This window comes from Charadrius vociferus, unplaced genomic scaffold, assembly GCF_000708025.1.
Source record: "Charadrius vociferus isolate BGI_N301 unplaced genomic scaffold, ASM70802v2 scaffold230, whole genome shotgun sequence".
Classification (NCBI taxonomy): Eukaryota; Metazoa; Chordata; class Aves; order Charadriiformes; family Charadriidae; genus Charadrius; species Charadrius vociferus.
In genome coordinates, this window is record NW_009646500.1 from 2339014 (window position 1) to 2362534 (window position 23521).

A 23521-nucleotide genomic window follows, 5' to 3' on the forward strand; every position below is an offset into this window, starting at 1 on the left:
GAAGGGCTTCCGGAGAGCCCAGCTGACAGTAGTTTTGTTGTCTGAACAGTACTTTCACCATTAAATTCAACCACAGCTGGTTGAAGCTTCAGGAGTTTACCAGTTGTAAACTTAATCCTCCAGTTTATGGAAGGTTGAGGGAAGTGAAGTGGTGAGGGGCAGCTGAGATCACATTGGCCTTGTCATAGGTTTGCAACTAAAATACAAATGCAGATTAACACAAGCTAGCTAATATAACTCTTGACACTTCCTTCCCCACCCCACCCCACCCCCCATTTGGTACTACTTGTTTTTTGAAGATGGGGCTTTCTAAGGGGTAGTCAGCCTTTCTTTAAAAAGAGTTAGTTTAATAGGTTTACTGGTTATACCTGTCACGTTCTGCAGCTTCTTGAGTGTTTTTGAGCTATGGTTCTTCTGTCACTTAAAAACCCCCTTATTTTAGCATTTCTCCTTGTCAAGACAGAATGTGGGTAACACTCAGCTGTTTCGTCCTTTGATTATAGAGACTTGCTTATTTGCATAGCCTGAGTTTGAGAAAGAGCAGTCTCCAGCATATGTAAATAGCTTCACTTTGGTTTTATGTGTCTAGCTAGCAATGTAAAGGATGTTACATCTCTTTGTGAAAATAATTTTGTCTTTAGAAGCTAATAGAGGAAACCAGATGAAATTCCATGAAGTTGTCACAGTTTTGCTCTCGCATCACATAATGGATACATATATTGCTTTTGGTTTTCTATTTCTCCAAGTACAATGAGCAGCAGTCACAATGTCCCTGGATTTTATGTAGTACTTGGACTATCCCATTTATAATTAACTTATCAGAAGATCAAGTACTGAATGATAAATTATTGATCAAATGTAAGATGAAAGACCAAATTACTCATATCCTTCAATTAACATAAAAGCCCTGGAAGTAAAACAAAAATACGTTGTTTCCAATACACGTATCACTTTCCCAAGCATCTACATACTTTCAGAATCCTTTGTAAAAGGGAGACCTCCAAAATTAGCATAGGAGCAATAAAAGCTTAGCACAGATATGTACTAACAAAGATCTTTCAGATACCATCATGCTCAGCACATGACCATGCAGTCTAATGTAAAGACTGTAAAATTAGAGATTATATCTATCCACTTGGTCAGAGTCATCTTATATACTTGAGGTCTTACAAAAGGAACACTGTAGTCATTTTAAAATAATCGTGTCCAGTCACTTCTCCTTACAGAAGTTCCATTAGATATGATGGAATTAATTCAACCACTTCTCAGACCTGCTATGTAATGATACAATGATGGTTTGAAAGAGAAGGCTAAACTTGAAATAAAAAATAAAGTAAAATAATTCAGGCCTCTTCATCTGGTGAAGTAGAAGCTTTGGGAAGCGCAGATAAAGATTTTTCCTATATATTTTGGCACTGTTAAATGGATCATAAGGTATTTGTGTACAGCTGGATCTGAGACCAAAATAAAAAATAACATTGCTTACTTAGGGTTTGACTGCTGAGTAGAAATATACAGACTTATTTCTGCAACCTGTATGTGGATAATGATTAAAAATATGAAAAGAAGTAATGATCAGGGTGTGGCATCTTAAATGTGTAATACAAAAAATTTAAAAAATCAAACCAGAAAGAAGGGTAAAGTTGGTGTAGCAGAAATCTGCTACTTTTTTGACAAGTTCACTTTTCTTAACAGACTGCTTCTTCACATGAACTTTCCATGTGGAGATGAATGTTTCTTTGGTGTGGAATTACAAAAATACTTTAACTGTTTTGAAAATTGCTATAATTCCTGTGCTTTCTGAAAATACTACTAGCCTGGTATAATGAGTTTAAGAATAACTATGTATTAAATATACAGCTTTCAAATCTACCGTTAATGACATGTCTGTCCATTTCATTAATTGCGTATGCTTCAGTGGCTTGTATAAAGATTTTAGTAAGAGATGAGGATTTTGAACAAAGATTCAGAGATATTTGCAAGTGAAGTATTGGAAATCTGATAACATTAAAACAATGGTTAGCTTCAAGAAATGTCCTGAAAGATTGCCACTTCAGCAAACATTCAGGATTACAGTGCAATTAATCTTTGTGATTTGACAGTAAAATCTTTATTTACATTACTTCATAGTCTTCTTTTTGTCTATAACTGAATTGTAGAAGCAGATGTCAGTGCATACATATTGAGCTTTTCTTAAAGGGTCTTCGCATTCCTTGAAAGATAGGAATGGTTTGTGAGTTAAGTGGCCTTATTAAATCCAAAAAAGCAAAATGTAGCATTCTGGAGACAAAATATTCAGCTCATATATCACTCAATTTACTTCGAGCAATTCAGAGTAAGAAAGTAATTTAATTCAGTCCTTACAGGAAACACAAGTGTCTGGGATATCTGATTAACTCATATCCTTGTCTGATACTTACCTCTTTACAGCTTCACCTTTCCCACATCAAAGAAAAGTTCTCGGCATGTGCTGAGGCTCAGCATTGAAATTGAGAGAACCTGAACTTCAGAAGAAGGTTCTCAAGTAAAATACTATTTTAGGAGTTTCAGCCAGCTCAAGTTCCCAGGAAGTGAAGCTGCCTCCATCACTCCTTTAATCATCCCTTTTTCAGTCAGGTCAGATCAGACCAGTGTTTCTTAAGTCAGATCAGTTCTCTACAAGCTTTTTTATGCATTTGATTTAGTTAAGGTAGACTTCTTTATTTAATGTAGAGTTCTTACATAGGTAGCCTGCTTAGCAGGTGAACAGCTGTATTGTCTAGTTAGTTCAGATTTTATATCCATCTCCCCAGGCTTACCAGATGTCACAACATAAGAAAAAGAAGTGCACATAAATGGCATTAGTTAAAGTGGAAGTGACTACCTGTTTCCAGTTACTTTGTTCTCCTTCTTGCTGGATTCAGTGAGACAATGACTGAACACACGGAAGGAGAAATAACAGATTAATTTTGGAAACAAAAATTAAGCTTTTTTTTTTGCTTTGTAGTTTCAGAAAGAATAAAGTAAGCTGGTATTGGGAGAGCCGTGAGTGAGGAGAAACTGCTGAGTTTCATGACGCTTAAAATAAACCTGAAAAACATTGTGTTCTGAACGGTGCAAGACAGCAAGATGACTTTTTCAGTTTGCAGTCTTAACACATGATGCCAGGTCTGAGTTTTCAATAGGCAGATGTGTGTGCTGGCTTTATTTTGTCTGCCCCTGTGAGTTGTACTCATGTGTATAAAAAAAAAATACCCAGGCGCATACATGTAATATATATGAATTATATATTAATCAGAGCAGTTCTGTGGATGAAATTATATCCTCCATTTTTAGAAGAAGTGCACAATTTAGAGACAAAAAGTTAAATGCCTGAGGGTAAGTGGACAAATGTTGTAGCAAGTCAGTCAGTGTTTTTTTGAAGTCTGTACCTTTACAACTGGTGAAACACTGAACAGCTCTCCGCAATGTGTCTAGATACCTTCCCTTAATCAGGGTGCCTTGCAAACTGAAAGGCATGAAGTAGTATTTTTAATAAGTAACCTAGTGCTGTTTTCTTCTGAAGACGCAGTTTAATAGAATTTAAAATCCATAGAAAACAGGGAGCAACTTCTTCCTTCCTACATAAACTGACATCTGAACATTTAAACTGGAAAAGTACGAAAACTAGCTGAGTGAGAAAAGCCTGCAAGCCCTTTGGAAGAAAATCCGGCAGCTCCACCATGCATTGATTTATATTGAATATAGTGTATGTCAGCAAATACAAGACGGAAAAATGACTCAGTAGAAGCAAGAGCAACCCAGAACGCATCTTATTTATGTACCCAAAAGTTTAGAAGATTTAGTGCTGGGTACCATTTTTCTACAGAAATACTAAAATATAAAAAGCAGTATTACATTAAAGAGCAAAAGTTAAGAAACTTCAGTAGATCAGCTTTTCAACTGAACGCCTCTTGAGTGGATTGGATGTTGCGTGTTGAGGTAAAATTGGAATTTACTTGGTAAAGAACAAGGGAAAGTGGTGATTGTGAGACTCAGATTCTTCATTTAGGTTTGAATTTAAAAGGGCAGAGAAGAATGTGCTTTCGGTTTTGAAATAGGTAATGGCTGGACCTGTACTGCTCAGTACAGCAAACCTGGTCTCTCTCATTGGTAAAGGCCAGGCCAGCTTGGGAAGGGCTGTCACTCTAGGAGTGAAGGATCATCTGCTTCCTAGTGAATACATGTCACAATTACCTTTTTATCATGCACATGTGGTTGACTCATTCTAATGTTACCTTCCATTTTACAATTACCTGCATTTAGACTGGGGTGGGAAAACTCTTGATACGACATTCTGATCAAGAACTTCTCAGACGGTGTCTGAGAAGAGATGGTGTGAGGTGAGGTACTGTGGGTCGTGTGGTCTGAGAGCACTTTTTTTGCGTGAGCACTGAATCATCTGAAAGGAGGTACTTAGATATGTGGATTTAGACAATGCCTTATGTCCAAATGGAAATGATGAGGATAATGGAGAGGATATTTTGTTAAGGTGAGGAAGAGAAGGAAATACTTTAAAATGCTCCTAAGTTATGTTGCCTTGTCCTACATCTTCTGTGTTTTGCTGTTTACAGCTGTTGTAGCTTAATACCTGAATGTATAGAAACAAAAAGACAAAAACACACAAACAAAACTGTACAGAAAAATATCAGGGGATAAAACTATGTTTGTTTATTTCAACAGAACGCTGAAATTTCAGTATTTGAAGTGAACATTCGTTTTGTCGGTGGACTACTTTCAGCTTACTATCTTTCAGGAGAAGAGGTAAGATGTTTGCACATGATTTATCTGAAATACCATCATCTAGATAAGTAGTTAACTTTTAGTTTAATAATTTTATTTATCCAAATTAAACTTGTTTAGAACTTTGAAAATGGCTTGTGCAGCAGAGACCTGTCCAATGTATTTTCTTGCTTCTATTACTGTTGCTTTATGTAAGTCTTAAAGCTATTACTTCATGGAACTGCTAAAGGATTTTTTTTTTTCCTGAGTTGAAACCATACCCACTACATTCTTACCAGGCTTCATGCTGGAGTGTGTAATCATGGAGTTCTATGCCATGGTAGTGGTAGATTCGGTGCAGCAGGTTCCAGCTTCCCAAATTGGTTTCAAGCATATCCTTTAATTCCTATAAACTGTACTTCTCTTGGCCTTCCTGAAGCTGAAGCTTCAACTCACATGGAAAAGGCATGTTAAGAACAGAAAGATAACTGGTAAACCTATACATGTGAATGTCTTTAAAGCATTAATATCCCATTAATCTCTATTGCCTGTCGTGGTTTCTAGAGATGATGAAGCAATTTAATCTAAGGGCTTTGACTAATGCAGTTATTTCTGTAATATATTTGGAGAAGGCTATACTAAGTCACAGGTACTGTAATATTTTAAATTTTTAGCTTGTCACTTGAAAAGTCTTTAATCTTTCTAGTTTAAATTCTTGTTCTTGTCTCTGGATTATAGTAGTATTTTATTGTAGGATTAGCACAAGTTAATACTCTTTAACCATAAGTTGAATTTATCATTGGATTTCTTTAAATCCAAAGTAATTACTTGTGGAAACTCCACAAAACCCTAAAGATGTATAATTTCCTTTCATATGTAAATTTCCCAAATAGTAGGTAAAGCCCTGCTTTGAACCTGTCACTTTAAATTAACTTAAATTCTATGGTGTGCATGTTGTTTTTTGTTAAAATTTATCATTATGTTAAAACTGTCTTAGCAGTTACTGTTGGGTCATGTGCCTGACAAAGCAGTTATAAGGAGACAACGTTCCTCTGACATTTTTGCCTTACCTGTCTATTTCCCATGGTCCTGTCTTGAGCGTAGGTGGTATTGAAAAGACATTAATGTTTTCAAATAGACAGTTTTTCGTATTTTAACTGTCTTATAATTTTTCTGGAAAAAAAATTACACTTAGACCCATTTCAAATTCACACTTAACGGTAAGGAAAAAATCCAAAGGCGCTCGGTAGCTGGCTTCTTGATCTTTACTAAATATTGGTTTACTTAATATTTCATCTTCAACTCTTGAAGGAAATCACTTGTCCTCCTACACTAACTCAGCAACCAGAAATAAGCCTATCTAAGGGTGTCTAGAATTGAAAGCTCTTCCTTCTGCGATTAAATAGTTCTATCTTTCACAGCAGATCTACTTCTTGCAAACAGGAGTGAACTTTTCCAGTATAACCTATTGCTACGTTTTAATTAAGCAGTTCTGACAGAAGCAGAGGATGCTGCTTGGCAGACAACGAGCTGGTAGGGGACTGCACGTGAGCCTTTATCTCAAGCGGCAGTTGTCTGCCAAGAAATGCCTGAACCATTTGTCATCAGTGCTGTTGATTTCATATATACATTGATGGTTTATATCTTGTGTCTGTTAATGTGCAGGCTCACTTTCAATCAGTGCATATAGTTTCTCCTAAGTAACATCTAGTCGTTGCTTCTCAACCATTCCTTCAGCTTTAGAGAGGCGGTTTTACCACCACCTCTTGGAGTAGATTGGTAGCAACACTGGTATTCGAATAAAACTCTTGTACAAACGAAACAAGGAAATATTTAAAACAAAAGGAGGTATTTCACACAATGTGTAATTAACTGGAACTCTGCAGTGGAATATTAGTGATACTGGATGCTAATGTCCATTCTAAAAATGAATGGACTCATTAATGAGAGTACAATTGGCTCCGACACACAAAGATGATGTGTATGATTAAGGAGGGTCCTGAGCTCTTGCAGGCTGGGAAAGACCGTCCATGCCAGCCACTGGTTTTCGTACTCTTTGATGGACTTGTCTGAGACAGTTGTCCTAGTGGCTTGGAGAGTGCAACTCAGCATGCTCTGCCTTTATCAGATATGGGGAAACTTCCTGATATGTCTCCTAAATCTAAGAGGCTGAAGCAATAGCCAGCTGCTGCCTAAGGGAGGAGCGGGATGCGGCCGTTCTGAGGACAGAGCAGCGGTGCAGCAGCGTGAGGGTTCTCGTGCTGCCTGCGTCTGTCCTTCACTGGTGCTGCTGACAGGTGTGGAAAGGACTGAGGGTCCCAGAGGCTGGCTGCCACCACAGAAAACATGCATTTAATCATCCTTTAGTCGGTTATATTAGTGGGTGTTCCGAAGGAGGTGGAACCACCTGTATGCAGGCTGTTTGGAGCATTAAGCTTTCTCAGTTAAAAGCTCATTTTATTCTTTAGCAGATTAACTATTTAAAAATCTTATATTTGCTGTACACACTTATCAATATCCTAATTAAAGAAAGATATGTTTCAGTAAAAAGAGTGACGGAAATAATTATTGTTTGTACTTCTGAATTACATTTCCATGGGTAATGATCCAAAGCTGCAACATATTGTATGTTCCATAATCATTTGTAAATCTAACTAATCATGATTAAAGAACATCCTATCATACTGAGTAGTTCCTAAAACATCCTGCTCACATAATAGTTCATTTAGATAAAGGCACCAATGTGAATAATTTTTAAAATGAACAAATTGAATACTTTGCCTGTTGATAACTGTGTGATGCTTACTTGCAAATAGAGCTATGAGGTGCATTATATTAAACTTTCTAGAATTTCTGCCTTACTAGAATTAATATGAAATGCCTAAAAGTGCTAGAACAGGGTCATACACTTTGTCACTTTTTTTTTTTTATTATTTTATGATTGCTATTTAAACCCAAGCTAGAAAGAATTCCAGTCAAATATCAAACTTCATTTGTAAAACAGGTACAAATACCAGAAAACTTGATTTCAAGTTAAGTAACTTTTTAAGGACTGCTCTTTTTTTTCTTTAAGTCCGTCATAGCAATATTACATGTGAGTGATTTCCTGGTATTTTTCCATGAGTCAGTGGCTATAAGGGATTATTAAAAATAAACCTGGCTCCTTTAAAGCAGTGATAGTATTGATTTTTTGTTTGTTTATTTGTATGAAAGCATCTGGAGGAGCCTGTAATATGGTAAGTTTAAACCATAGGAACAAGACAGATTTATTTGCAAACTTTCTTGATTGTTTTGTTTAAATTAAACCTGAATTCATTAGTAGACATGTGATTCCTCTTCTAAGCAACATGGTATGTGACGTGTTTTGTTTTTGTACTGGAAAATAAGATGTCTAGTAAGGGGGAGATTTGTTTTACAAATGCTTTGTGGTACTTACTAGCCTGATGTAAAATTCTGGTATACCAAGGATCAGGAGTACTGCATGCAATAAGATTCCTTGTTCTGTAGACCCAGATATTTTTTTTCCTCTTGCTTAAAGCACACTTCCAGATGTGATCATATAAGGAGATAATTTGTTAACTTTTGGAGGAGGACAACACTATGTCCTCTAACAGCAGCTGAGACCTTTCTTGGAATTCACGGAGATGACAAATGTTATTTCTTGAGTAGTATAATCTTCAGTGTTGGGAATAACTGTGACACTGGTGCTGAAAGTCATGGTAAGTGTATGGCACTGCTTGTAGAGAATATACAACCCTAAATACTGGTCTGAGTAGCTCTTCTGGCTTACTGATAGCTGGTTCTTATAGGCACTGCTAAAGCTGTGTAATAAGGGGACTGTTTTACTTGAAGTGTGGTTCCACAGTCAGGCAATACATTGCAGAATACATAGGCAGAAATAGAAGGAGCTTTTAATAATAGCTGTTTGTATGAGTAGCAAAAAAGTAAATCCAGAATGCTCTGAAGTGAATAAGAAAAATGTGAGTCTCAGATCCAGCTGGTAAGTTCCCAGATTCCTTTGAAGCTTTTCCATTTTTTCAATGGGATGAGTAATTTTTTTTTCCCCCCAGAGTTAAAATATTTTAGATTCAACAGCTGTTCTTCCTGCATAATATAGGACTAAACCCAGTTATTTTCACTGGAAGAAGACAAAATAAAGTTGATAATAATGTTCATATTGCCATTTCTGTCCACGGCATGAAGCAGAAATTGAGAGCTTTCCTTTTATTTTTTTATTTTTTATTTTTTTACTCTGGCAGTGTATCCTGTTTGAAGGAACATGAATTTATACTGATCAGGATGAAGGAATAAAAAAACCCACAACAAACTGTTCTTCTTCATAATAAACACCGGACTTTCTGAGTTTTATCTATTACTTTCTACCAACTGTTAATTAGAAGTAAAAAAGAAAAAAAGGAAAAAAAAGAGTGATGGCATCACCTAATTAGTTCATATCTGCATTTAGAATAGGAGTTACAGTGTCGCTATTCAACCTCACTTGATGATCTTGGCCTCCTGTCTGACTTCAGACCTAATCGTTGCCTGTTTAAAGCAACCATCCATCAGTGATGGTTGTGCTGTCTTATTAATGAGGAGCAGACATGAAATAATGATGCAGTTGCTATTGATCTAGAGCTGCCTTTGTCAGGCTGACCAAAAAACATTGCCGACTTCATATAGTGCTAAGACATTCTCCAGAATTCAGCTGTAGCTATTTTTATCTCACTCTCCCTCTCTTGTAGAGGTCTCCCTTCATAGAGAACATTTAAATTCCATAAATACAAAAAAAATATAATTCATCATTTAGCAGTCTTCAATAGTAGGAGGAAGTTTGTCACCTGTACAAAGGTATCGTCCTGTTTCTGCAAACAAGGAATATAAGTTCCAGTATAGATGCCTTGGGGATCTTATCTCACCAGTGTGAGAATTGACCACATGTTTTATCTCCCGCTTCCTTTCACTTAACTTGACTCTAATTAACAAGAGGACTTTTCCTTTTATGTCTTGGAAGCTTGATTTTGAATGCTGTTTGAAGCTCCAGGCATACTGTATCAGCTTGATCACTTCTGTGTGAATGCCACTTAACTCCTCCTTAAGCATCTTCACAGACTGGCAGTAGAATTCCCTGTTTGTTAGAAACTAGAATACTGCAATTGCCTGTAGTTTTCTGCAGCCTTGCTTTCAGATTTGGGTCCTGTTTGCCACCTACCATCCATCTGCTGCCACTTTAAGTGATACATCAGTACTTCAGTGGTGTCATGGTTTAGTTCCTTTAGATCTCTGAAATGATCTTGATGATTTGTTTCATTTTTATCAATTAATGATTTTTTTAAACTTCCATATTTCATAGAATCCTTGAATCATTCAGCTTGGAAGGGACCTCAAGAGGTCATCTAGTCCAGCCTCAATATTGGGACAGTGCATTAGGCTTGTCCTTTTAAGAACCTCCTTGCATGGGAATCAGTCTAGGCTCTTCAAGACTGAACACTGGGGCAAATTTAGCTTCTCTGCAATGGCTTTTTTCATGTACTGTGCTCTTTTACACAGATGTGTCCTAATTGTTCCTCCTGGCTCTCTAGCTGGCCTCGTGTTTGTCTTTTTTGTTTTTAACTTTAAAAACTTGTTCATCAAAAATTACTTTTAGCCTGACTTAATAGTTTTTCATTTAACTTGTCAGACATTATCAGTTTCTCTCTGCCTTGATTGGACTTTAATATACTTTTGCTTTTAATTACCTTCTTTACAGTCACACCAAAAGAAGAGAGAAGTCATCTGAGCCTTTTGATTTGAGAATCTTGTGACTCTGAACCTCATCTTTTATCCTCCAGGTCATCTCCAAGCATTTTATCCTTTTGGCTGTTCCTTTCTAAGTTCATTTCAGCTTGTCATCTTGATTCTCTTTCCAAACTTAAACATTACCAAAGTCAACCTTTCGTTTATAACAGCATGTTGAATTGGAGCACATGGCCCCTGTTAGACAGTAATACACCAAACTAAGTCAAGAGCTACTTTTTCTCTTATAGACTCTGAGTTTCTGCAAGAAGCTGTCATTACAGTGTATAAAAGCATGGTTTATCTCTGCTCTGATGTAGCACGTAACAACCTACTCAGGGACAGAGTAGGATTTAAAACCTCTTCTGTTTCCCACAATCACGGTCTGTAATCTCCATTAGTATTTCAGTCTCTTCACCACCTTTAATAGATCTAACGCTGTTCTCTTTCTGTGCTAGCTGCATCAAAATGTGCTACAGCATCCCTGTGGATTCACATTCTGGAGATAACCTTGACTCCTAAGATTTTTTTTTGATGTAGACTGTTCTGCTGTTCCAAGCAGACTGCTCTTCAGTCTTCTATTTCTGTCTCTTAAGTTCCTGCAGTGCAATTAAACTGTCGCTGTTGATGAAACCCATCTCTGTTTAACAGGTTCCCTGTACTCCAGAAGCTTCCTCGTTCCCAATACTTCCATCCCCTTTCTCCCAACGCAACTTGCTCAGCAGCACTGTAAAACTCTGCCTCTCAAACTGGCCCCACACATAACACTGAGGAAACATCAAAGAATGGTAACAGAGATGCTGATTTCCAGTCTTGCACTTAATTCAAATTTTGCTGCTTGGTTTTCTTTCTCTTTCCTCTCTGCTTTGGAGTTACTGATACCACAACTGGGAGCTCTTACTCAGCTGGAGGTACCTGAAGCCCTGTGGAGCCTCTGCCACAGGTACACCAGGCACGCGATCAGCTGCCATCACCAACAATTTTTGTGCCTCATAATAAAGACCCTCAGGCTACTCTACTAATGTAAAGTGAAAATAGTGGCAATTTACATTAATTCAGTGAATTGCTGGCTGCTGGAGTTCAGCAGTAGGGATGTTTCTCTTTCAGATGTCTGTCGTCAGCATAATATCCACAGCAGGGGGACAGAGCAGCTATGGTGACAGCCTGCTGCAGCTGCCATAACTAAGCCTACTATGAAACCAGGAGCCAAAGCCCTGATTTTCATCTGAGAAACATGAGTTTAGAACTCTGACCTGTACGTAACCACATTCTTCACTTTTGGTGGTTTCCCTTTTGCATAACTGAAAGGAGTTTGTTTGGGAAGTTTTTTCAAAAGAACAAAAAAATTTGGTTACTCCTGTGGCAAACCTATTTGATATGGTTTTGTGTTCATGCATTGACTTTAGAAATAACTAAACCAAAAAGCTTTATTGCTTGTTACATTAGTTTTAACTAAAATCTCTGCTCACCTCCAGACTGCTATAGTCTGATGCTAAAGCTGGTAAACTGTTAGAAAGGAGAAAGGATGATAATGAGAACTAGGTAATATCTGATTGTGATTGTAACAGCTGGTGTGTTTGACACGAGCTTGTGAGCTATATTATTAAGTAGAATTCAAGCAGCTGGGAGGGAGCTGGTTTATTTGTTCTGAGGACTTGGCTCTCAACCAGCTCCTGCAGTTTCACTTGATTGTGGTTCTTCAGAACAGTTGGAGAGAGCGTGTCTACCAGAAATACTAGTGTGGGTGCTTTCCTTTTGAGCAGCAGCTCCAGATAGACCTGAAAGAAGAATTCTTTGCACGTGGATTAATATACTATACAGAAGAAATGGTATGCTATTAACAGTCTGTCCAGAGTCACCATGCATCTGCAAAGGAATTCAGTTTTCAAGGCATTTGTCTCTTTCATTTATCTCAGTATTCGCTTTTGTCATTATGCAGCACCAAATGCAATTGCAACAATAAAGCAGAATAAAAGGAGAGTAAAAACCTATTGCCCGAAGAGTTAGTGGGATTGTCCTCTTCTGCAAATTTAATAGAAAATGTATAACATATGGCTAAATGCAGGGTTCTGTGGAGCCATTTACAAGCAGTGTTGAGATTGTTGCAAATATACTATCTATATCTAGATAATAATCCTTATGTATAATTTTACAGCAAAGAATTTGACTTATTTCTGCAAATGAAAGCAACATAAAAATATCTCAGGTTAGTCCCGACAGTGGGAATAGCTCAGCATCCATTTAACCTCCTCTAATTCTAGGCTATATAAAATATTTGGAAAAGTATATTCTCTCTGTGAATGTATAATAAAAGTTCAATTAGGTGATAAGTAATAAATGTTACTTAATCATCGTACTGAATTTTTTTCCCTGAAAAGTGCAGGTAAAAATAGTGTATACCTGCATTTTACTCTGGGCGTGGAGTGACTCTTGATTTCTTAATCTAAATCTTTCACAGCATTTAGCTAGTTTATGTAAGATACCATTTTTGTGCTTTGTCTCTATAGGCAGTCTGATCCAGAGGTTATTTTTCATTAAGATGGGAGTTGAGTAGATGATAATGTCCTCTCCTTATTAGCTTAGAGAAGATAAAAGCATAAACCATCCAGTAGATTCCCATATTTTTCATTCTGTTGGCAACTACTAAGGTTCCCAAATCTGACTTTAGCAAAGAATCCTTCTATGTTTGTATCTTTTTGCAAAAATTTAAATTATTTCTATTAAAGAATACATAAGCATTAATTAATTCTTAGTATTTTAAATACAAATCAAGTGAATAAAAGTTTATGATGAAAGTTGGGAAAGTTCCTAATCCGATTTGATGTTTGAAGGGTCAGGTTAGAGATTCGTTACAAATCACCACTTTGTGCCATGTACAAGTCCTGCTGCTTCAAGCTAACTGAAAATCATTGAGAAAATTGAATGCCTGAAATCGGAAGCAGACATCATTGCTGTTCTTGCATGCTCTTCATGCCTCCAGCGATCAGAACAGATAATGGCATCTTTACTGCAGAAGAAACAGAGTCTCCTTTGGATTTAGCAATACATCTTGCTCAGCAGATCAAATCTGAAACAGATACAAACAGGGTTCAATGGCTTTAACTTAGCATGAACTCTTGGGATCAATTTATGGAGAGTGCTAATTGGCCTGTGTTTTTTTCTTTTTTTTTTGCAGGATCTATTGCTTGTGCTTTTCAAACAACAGAAATCTGAAAGGTTTGAAATGAAAGATAAGGAGGGAGCTTTTTACCAGGTCTTTTGGAAATTGCAGGAATCCACATGCTATTTGCGTGCCATTTGTTTGTAAAAATGCAACAGTTGAATAATGTTGGTGAATGTTGTGGTTGATAAATGAGTGCAGTTCCTGTCTCTCCTGTGCCAAAAGCTTGCCTTAGCCATGTGCAGGCTGTATTTGCACCCTGTGTGCAAATAGTTGAGAAGGAATTTGGAAAAGATGTTCACATGAAAAATCCTGTGCCACTTCCAGCACAACGGATGCCAAGGAGAATTTGGGGTTTTGGCAAGTGTTTGCCCCTACACAGAGCTGTCATGAAGCATCTGAAAGACAAATCTTTGTTTTCCTAAAATCAATGAATGTAAGGGCTCATTTTGCATAGGGTCAAGTGCACAGAAATGGGCAAATTCCAGCCTTTTCTTAAGCCAAAGACTGGGAAGAGGATGAACAAAACCAGTTCTGTTAAGATTTGAAAGGTGAAAAAGAGAAGAAGTGCCAGTGTTTCAGATAAATTTTATTTTCTTTCCTCAAGGAAAAATAGCGTAGGATGTATTGAAACAGCATATTCAGTTTCTTAGCTCACTGTTTACATTGCAAGTCTTTTGTTAACAAGTAATATACTTTTGTATTCCCACCGATGTTAGCTGGTCAACTATCTTACTGTTTAATTTTTGAGTAAAGCATAAGATATAAGAGAGGTCAGGAGGTGGTAAGATATTCTGAAGAACTTGGATTTTGTTTGATGTGTTCAGCTCTGATATTCTTCACTCAACACCTTTGTTTACTCACATTAACCCACCTGACCTTGATAACTCCTTCAAATAGAGATAATTAAAACGGTACAGTAGGAGGGGACTGTCGTCATTCAGCTACATGAAGGCTCAAAAGCTTATTTTAACATCCAAAAAAACCAACCTTATGTAAACTGACAAAACTCTAAAGCAAACAAGGAAGATCATTCCAGCAGCAGTGTGACTGGAGTAGAGTCAACCTTCAATTAACAGAAAGCGATCTTCGTTCTGGCATCAAGGGCCAGTTCCGTTGTTTCTTCTGATTCCGATGCATTGAACTACCGAAAAGGCTCTGTAACTAGTTAATCTGAAGAACTAGATGTGTCTGGTTTGTTTCTTTTCTTCAGCCTTTAGGCAGTCATCTGCTTTTGCAGGCTAAACAGAATAACCACACTAGTTGTTTTTGGAAGCTGGTTCAGTCAAGTTAGTGCTTTAAAGTCGTGTTGTCCCTTGGGGGGCAAGTTGTCCTTAATTTTTGCAAGCATGACTGGATAATTTTACAGTCCAGTAGATCCTCAGGATCATCATGTGAAAAGGATATGCTGTGAACTTCATTCTCTTCCATTTTTCTTTGAAAACTCTTTTTTGTTTTCTTCAAACCAGCAGCTGCAGAACAAAGTCAGCAGCTCACAATGCTGTTTCTTAAAAGATGCTATTTTCCCCAGCTTGTTCTTAAAAACACTATTCATAGTATACAGACAATTTCAATCTTTTTTCCTTTTATTATGCAAAACTAGTGAATAACTCAAACCTTCTCATCAGCATTTGCTGCTTGCAGGGTGTCTCTTACAAACATTGTTCAGTCTGTGCTCAGTCTTTTCTCTCCAGAGTTGCTTTTATTTCCATTTATATTCTGGAGGGAAGAACAAATAATCTTCCTGATTTCAGGCAGGATCAATAACTGCTGAGATGCTCTGGGCAAATGTTGCCACACTGCTGCAGGAGACTGTGGGGATGGTGCTCAGCACGTCCAATGTTAGGTGCCGTCGGCCTTTCTGATTTGCTTGAAGGTTGCGTGTTAAGTTAATATGGTTATTAACTGATCCAAGGCCAAAAGTGCAGACTTACTGAGATAGCGAGAAGAACTCCTTGCTCAACCTGTTTTCTCTTGACAGACTATGACAGTTGGTGATAGAAGTAACGAGTGTAGCTTGTGCTAAGTTGCCCATTTTCTAAATCATACTTTTAAGACCTTTGTTATATCTAGTTCCAATTTGAAATTACAGTTAAGGTACTGTAATGTTTTGATTTACATACCATTAAATATAAAAATAATTTAGGGAATCCTGAAAAGGAATGGCTATGTGAAGTGTTCAGTCAAACAGTAAAATAAACCACTAAAGCCATGTCATGAGGTAAAAATGGAGAGAGTTTGCATGACTATCATGTCTTTTTTTTTTTTTCCTCTGGCTTCAGGTAGGGGAATGGAAAGCAATGTAATGATACCTATATATGCTAATATGCATATTTGAAATATTTATGAATGCTTCTAACCATTATTTCCTCAAAATATACACTGCATTCAAAAATAATGTTAATCTTTGGAGAAGCCATCTTATGGCTGTTTAATTATAGGAATGATTTTGAGGTTTAACTTGAAAAAAAGTTTTAACTGCAGGAATTCAGAGAAGCAGTTGAATTGCTCATAAATTTATTACTTGCTGGCAGCACTGCTTTTCAGTCAGAGCACTTGTTTCTGACTCTTAAGAATTGGAAATGTCTGCTTGCCTCCTTATATTTTAGTCACTTTAGTTTTATGGCTTGTCCAGTAAGAGAAATAGTCTTACAGTAAACAGAAAGGAATTGAATTAGTCTGTCTGATGATTTAACTTAGAACATAAAATCAGCTTCTTAAATCACCGTTCTTCTCTCTTGAAGCCTGCCGTTTGGCTTACAGAAAAAGAACTACAAGAGAGTTCACATTTCTTATATTTAACTTAAGGAAAATACACAAGCACTTTATTTAGGCTCGTTTTAGATGTGCCCGCTATTCATCAGACAAGTCAGTGACTATTGTCTTTCAGAGAAATCTCAACAATAAGAAAGAAAGCACTGAGTTAAGAAACCATCATTTTTTCCTGTTATACAAAAGAAGGGTTTTTGTTACATTACTTATATAAAAAGCTAGCTACATGGTGTGTCAGAGGTCTTGTGGAAGAAGGAACCTGCAGAGTATGCTAAATCTTAACATGTTCTTCTCCCCTGAAAAATAACATTTTAGGAGTGCATCATCAATGCCACTGCTAGTGATACAAAACTCACCTGTCATGGAGTCAAGCTAAAGCTGTTTCACAGTTCCAAATCCAAGCTGAATTTACCCAAATGGCACCTTCTCAATCCCATTGTTTTTAATGGAATTTACCAAAAGAATTGAAAGAAGGTAGTTTCTGTGGTGTTAGTGATTGTGACAGGCATCAGTATTTACCTGTAATCTGTGAAACTGCTGAAACATTAGCGCTGGAACAGGTAAAACTCTTGGTTCCTTTTCCTTAGATATAAAAGTGAAACAGAAGTAGTCTATAGCTGCTGCTGCCAGAGAAAGATCAGTGAGAGAGTTTTATGATCAAATGGCTTGTTCCTAAGTCATCCATGCTGTAAATCTAACAGAAGGATATTTGGCACTGTCTTTGTACTTGTGATCATTTTGCTTTTTAAGATATTAATGACGTTTCCAGTGTCTGAGATCATAAAATCTGGAAATTCCTGTGTCGGTTTCAATCCTAGTATTAAAAGAAGTGCTTTACTGTTTAAACATCGAACAGCCTAAATATGCAACATAAATTTTCAGTGAATACTCATTATATTTGATACATGTTGAAAGAGTAGAAGAAACACCCTAAAAGAGTAGTTTTTAATTCTACTTGTATCCATGAACACCTGAAATTAATGGTCAGTGTCATTGCCCATGCATGAAGATGAACAGAGGATCTCTGGTAAAGGACATTAGAGTAAACTTTAATGCAAATGAGAGTCCTTAAGCTCTTTGTGTTTAATGAAGACTGTGTAAAGCCTGGAACTCTGTAATTCTGTGCCACACATCATGACTTGTTTTTAAAACTTCGGTATTCAAACTTGTCAATTTGGATTTTCATCCTGCTTTGTGCCTTCCCCTAATCCTTTTGTCACCTGTGTTGCATGTAGTTCACAAGTTATTAGTTGTTGTTGTTGTTATTATTATTATTATTATTATTATTATTATTATTCGTTTACTGCTTGCTTCTTTCTACAGCAATACACTACTAACTTACAAGAGGAGGCTTTTGTTGATAAATAGTTTGTTCCAATGTCTACTGAAGCTATAGCTTGGACAAAAGTCCCTTAGGACAGTACTGTGACACTGCCCTGTACAGGCCCTAATGCTGTGCCACAATATATGTGTAACTTTTATATAAAACTTTCAGCACAAACTGAAACAGGAGGTTCCCTCTGAACATCAGGAAACATGTTTTTACTGTGAGGGTGACCAAGCACTGCACAGCTGCCCAGAGAGATTGTGGAGTCTCCATCCTTGCAGATAGTCAAAAGCCACCTAGATATGGTCCTGGGCAACTGGTTCTTGGTGGCCTTGCTTGAGCAGGGGGGTTGGACCAGGTGACCTCCAGACGTCCCTTCCAACCTCAACCATTGTGATGCTGTGAACTTTCAGTCTCAGCTTCATGAAAACACAGCCTCTTATCTGTCTGGAGCACTTTGTGTGAAAACAACAGGGAAAAGGAAAGCTTTGCTTTGTCAGGGCCACGGCACCACCACTGCAGACCCACAACAATTGCTCTACTGCAGTAGGAGTAATTCTCTCCAGAAGGAACAAACCCTGAGCTGGCTGGAGAAGAGCTATTCTGCGCTAGCTAGTATGAGGACATTGTCAGCATAAATTTTAACCATTTGAGGACTGGCCTGTGGGTGATACAAGTATCTGACTTAAAATACCTGTGATGGTGTCAGATTGAGACTATATGGTGGTTCAGGAAGACTGCCCTTTTGAGAGGGACCTAAGCAAAAAGAAAGAGCAGTTGTTTTTTTTTTCCATTGGCGCGGCAGCTGACCAGGTTTGCTGTGCAGGTACGTACTCATTAGCTAGCGGTTGGTTCAAGGAAGATGTCAGAATATGGGAGATCCTGAGCCGTGGACCCTTTTGCCCAAGGAAGCTTTTGATTCCAACTGTTGAGAATTGTTTCATTAAGCTATTATTCTGATGTTGGAGTAAGATAATAAAGTGAATGAATGAAGTTGGAGAAAAAAAGGGCAGAAGAACAATTAAAGTGGGCGTACTTGGTATCCTGTTCACATTGTTACACTTGTATATTTGATAAGCACCATTTAAAACTCCTTCCATTATAGGCTGGAAGAAACTTCGTGTATCACATAACACTGGCTGAAACAAACAGCTCTCCATTTGCTCTTAAGTTAGCATTAAAAAGCAAACAAAGCATCCTTTACCTACGCAGAGTGATTTTAGCCTTTTCTGTGCCTGCCATCATGGTCTAGGAGTACTTCAGAGTGAAGGCATCACTCTAAGTCACTTAATGGTACCGGAATTAAAAGATACAGTCGAATTTACAAGGCCAGGAATGAATCTTCTGTTAGCACTTTATGCTACATTAACTATGTGATTATTGATTCACCATGCAAAGTTTATTAGGCTTCTCCATCCCACCCCCTGCTTTCACGCAGATGGTGTTGCAAATCACCTCTCAACGGTCACCTGCTTGGAAGGAGAGTTTCATATGCAAAGTGCTATTCTTTGTTTAGATGTGATAGCTTGCAAGATGTAAAATGAGGCAGCTATTTAAATTTGTTGTTACAGCACTTGGGCTGGGTACACAAGATTAAATAAAAAGAAAATTAGGAAGCAGATGCTTGTAGCTTAACAGAGGAATTGTGCTAAAAGATACTCTTCATTACTGGTGGATATGAGTAATTTTACTAAGGCAGCTGTTTCCTTAATCAGGAAAAACACAAACCTCTAAGATGACATCCAGATGTTTTCTGTATCGCTTCACAATATAATGAGTTTCCATTGTATATGCCGTATTTTTAATTCCATTCGTATTTACTTACATCCAGTATATTTTCAAATACATGTATCATCTTCCTTAACTGTAGAAGACCTGAGCGCTAAATACATGACATTTTTTCTGCTTTTGACATCCTTGCCTGGTGCTAGTCTACGAGTTGCTTCTAGGGCTGACGGTGTCTCTCACCAGCACTCAAGCATTTGAGTATCGGACTTCTGCAGGTTTGAGGGGGGTTTGTTTTGTTGGGGATGGGAGGGGTGTTGGGAAGGAGTATTTTAGTGATAGTGTCTGCTCATCTTTTAGTTGTGCAGTTGTATGGTGCCTCTTACAGGGCTGCCTGTTGTTCAGAGCAGGACATACCATAATGTTAACACATACATACTGGGTTAATATCTTGTTCCGGTTATGTGGATATCAGGTAAAATCAGAGATTTAAAACTTCCGCTTGCTCTTAGGTGTGGGCTCAGTCCTCCATCATGGGCTGCTGACAGTTTTCATGCCTGCTAGCTTGCCATCTGCCCTTGCTAGAAACACAGGCTTTATTTGACCGGAGACCTGTGATTCCAGGTTTTCTATTGCTGAGAGGACGCAAGACTGGCATGCCAAGTCTTAGACACCGATTTACTGACACAGAGCTGTTTGCTAATTTATTTACTTGGGGTGGTGTGGGATTTCAGAATCTTAAGATTTGAGTGCAGCTTTTGTCGGCGTGAGTCTTGTTTTACCTGTGGTTTGGGCCTCGGGAGCCAGCTGCCAGCGCACAGCTGATCTGCACATACGCAGCAAATCCAACGCGATACTCGTTCTGCATGCTGTGTATCGCACCTCTCGAAAAATTAAGGCTGCCATGAGTTTGGGGTGAGGAATTCTCAAAGGCTTTTATACCTAATCAATTCCTTTTATTATGGGGAATCTTAAAGTTTGTTTACGACATTCATCACCATCTTTTCTTGAATTATCACAACAGAGATATTATTAAATGGCCAGCTCATGAGCTTTCCAGGTACTAATGGGTTGTAGCTAAGCTTTTAAATATGCAAGTATGCATAAGCTTTAAAAAAACTAATGCTTTCTTAACATTAGTAGATAAATTAGCAGTTACTTTTTCTCTTGTGGTCTAAAAGTTGTTCCTGTCTTAGAGTTCATGTCTGTGTAAGCAATCTTAAATACACATGAACAGCACAAAAGGAAATAACGAAATATAACTGGAACAAACTCTTCCTTTATGGTTTTTTAATTCTGCAGTTGTTAAGCAATCCCTTCTTTCATTCCAGTTTTAAAGTGCAAGTCAGATCTGTATGAGGTACTGTACATTAATATTTCTTTGTTTTATGTGTTACCTTCTTTCTGCCAGTTTGTACCATTTATTACTGGCCTTCCTAAAATAAGACTTTCAAACACAATATATCTACTTAGAAATTCTTTAGTTAAAGAACAACCGAAGTAATTACATGTGTTAGCTACTGCTGATAACTTGAGGGGTTTTGTGCTTGTTGCTATGTACATTTGGATTAAATCTGGAAATCTCTCACTAATCCAGTTACTTCCATTTGATTAAGTTCTCTACAGTCTTTTCTGGGGGGGGACTCTTCATGGTACTACGTGACTTCTTTGGTACAACAGTCAGCTAGAAAAGAAAATTAATTTTCTTGCCATCAGTGAAACCATAACAAAAAACGCTAATTGAATAAAAGAAGGGATTTTTTAATTTATGGGTGTTTTTCTTCAAAAATGCAATCTTAATTTTTGTAACAATTATCTTTTTAAAGTAGATTTGCTTCTACAAGCTGGTGAGCAGCATACTGGATTATTCTGGAAAGGGCAGTACAAATCTAAAAGCTTACCCGTGTTTGTTATTTCCTCAGGTTGTGAAAATAACTCATACTGCTCTAGCAGTTTGCAGGTGAGAGAGAGTTGTTGCTCACAGATACCAAAAGCTGCCTGAGTTTCTTCAGTAAGGTTATTTGTGTACTTTTACAATCACAATTTTCAAAAGCTGGAAACTTATGTGCACCTTCCTGAATCACCACGTCATCTTGGGTGCCAAGAGCTTTCGCAAGGTTTGAGTGCTCTGACACCTTCTGCACTCACAGATGTGTCAAATATAAACCTTTGGATTCCTGTACTGAAGATCTCATTGTAAATACTACCCTGTGGCTGTTTCAGCCTTGGATCGGGAGAGAAAGACCCTTTTTACTACAGGATCTATATTTTCCAGGCTCTCTCCACTGAAAACCATTTGTCTTTTAACACGATCCAGCCCAGCACTGTATGACGGTAGATGCTGAGCAGAACTGTGGGAATGGCTGCAGATTGTCATTATTTTTAAATAAAACAATCCTCTGGCTTTATACAGCTGTGATATTGTTTATATGTGTGAGGGAGAGATTTATATGATAACTAGTGCTGCTTTGAGAATTTTAATGAGAGGGGAGCATCTGAGATTATTTACCAAACTAAATCTAGTTTAAATTTAGTCCCTTTTCCTGGGATTTCTGACATCTCCTAACCCCAAAATGCCCCTGCGCTGTGCTGTGCAACAGCTTAACTTGTGCTCCCTCTGCCGGCATCCCCATGGGATAGAAACCCAACACCAGTTGCTTTCCGCTAATCTCCAGGGAGGGGATGACTTGTTTAAATTCGCAATAAAATAAAATGCAGCTCTGTCTGGTCAATATTCTCATGTGGAGGTCTGACAAACTGTGCTTTATAACAAAGCGTGCTTTAGCTCCTTTTCCTTCACTGTGCTTTTATGGAAACGGCACTGTGACAAACTGTGCTTTATAAAGGAGCTAAAGCACGCTTTGTTTCCTTCACTGTTTTCTTTACTTTGAGGGTAGTGGAGCACTGGAACAGGCTGCCCAGAGAGGTGGTGGAGTCTCCCACTCTGGAGACATTCAAAACCCGCCTGGATGCAGTCCTGTGTAACGTGCTGTAGGTGACCCTGCTCTGGCAGGAGGGTTGGACTAGATGATCTCCAGAGGTCCCTTCCAACCCTAACAATTCTGTGAATTCACTGTGCTTTTATGGAAACGGCACTGATTTAAATTTCCAGCCCGTAGTCAGCTCTTCACTGTCTGGGCTGACGATGCCTGGGCTGCCCGGTTGGTGGCTCTGGGTCGGGCAGCACGGGCAGTGAGGGAGGCTGCAGGGTGTTTAGAAAAAAAACCGTGTGGAGGGAAACTGCCCACATCCAGCCAAGATTCTGAGCTCCAGGTGGGTGCAACCCTGGGAGAGCCAGGCTGTCTCCGCTCCGCCATCAGTGACCCTCTGGTCCTGGGGACTGGAGGGAGGGTTATTAGCTCTGAGCAAAGTAGTACAGATAGGCAAAGGTGCTTTGGGTCTGACGCTACACTTGCAAACCAAAAAAGCCTTCCCAAAACTCAGAGTGCTGAAGAGCATGATGCTGACTCGGGTGTCGGTGTGTGCGGTCATGCTGATAAGCTCTGGCTTGTCTTTGACCCCTGTAGGTGTAGCCTTGAGCGGAGCTGCTCGTTTTTAATGCACCATTCTCTTCTGTATCCTGGTAGGAAGACACGATGTTGGGTACAGCCCTGGGCTGGAGGTGGGCTCATGCCTTGGTGTGGCGTTTCACATGTGCTCTGCTCAGGTCCAGCAGGAGCAGGGCTGGCCCAGAGCTAGCAAATTGCTCTAGGAGCCAGACCGTTTTCTGGGAAAAATGCTCAAAACATGCTCTCGGCACTTCTGGGTCTGGGTGTACAATAAATACAACTGCAGCTGTGAAAGTCCTAAATGAAGTCCATTGGGCTCCTTCTGTCAGTACTGGTTCCCACAATGACATGACTCATTGCAGCGCTTGTTTCCAGAAATATTATTAACCGTCTCCTCACCTGGTAGCACAGGTAATTCATAACTGCCTTGGCTCAGTCAGGAGTAAGTGAGGACTAACTGAAATTAAACTCAAAACCACCTGCTAGTGTCAAGATGACACTAATTGTAAAACCAAT

General features: G+C 38.4%; 1 protein-coding gene across 1 annotated transcript in view; it reads left to right on the top strand.

Moving 5' to 3' along the window:
- MAN1A1 (mannosidase, alpha, class 1A, member 1) overlaps positions 1 to 23521 on the top strand; it is a 111593-nt gene that overhangs the window by 17923 nt on the left and 70149 nt on the right. The window contains exon 3 of the mRNA XM_009883147.1: positions 4702 to 4782. Coding sequence (XP_009881449.1) covers positions 4702 to 4782 — 81 coding nt within the window. The remainder of the gene's footprint in view (positions 1 to 4701; positions 4783 to 23521) is intronic.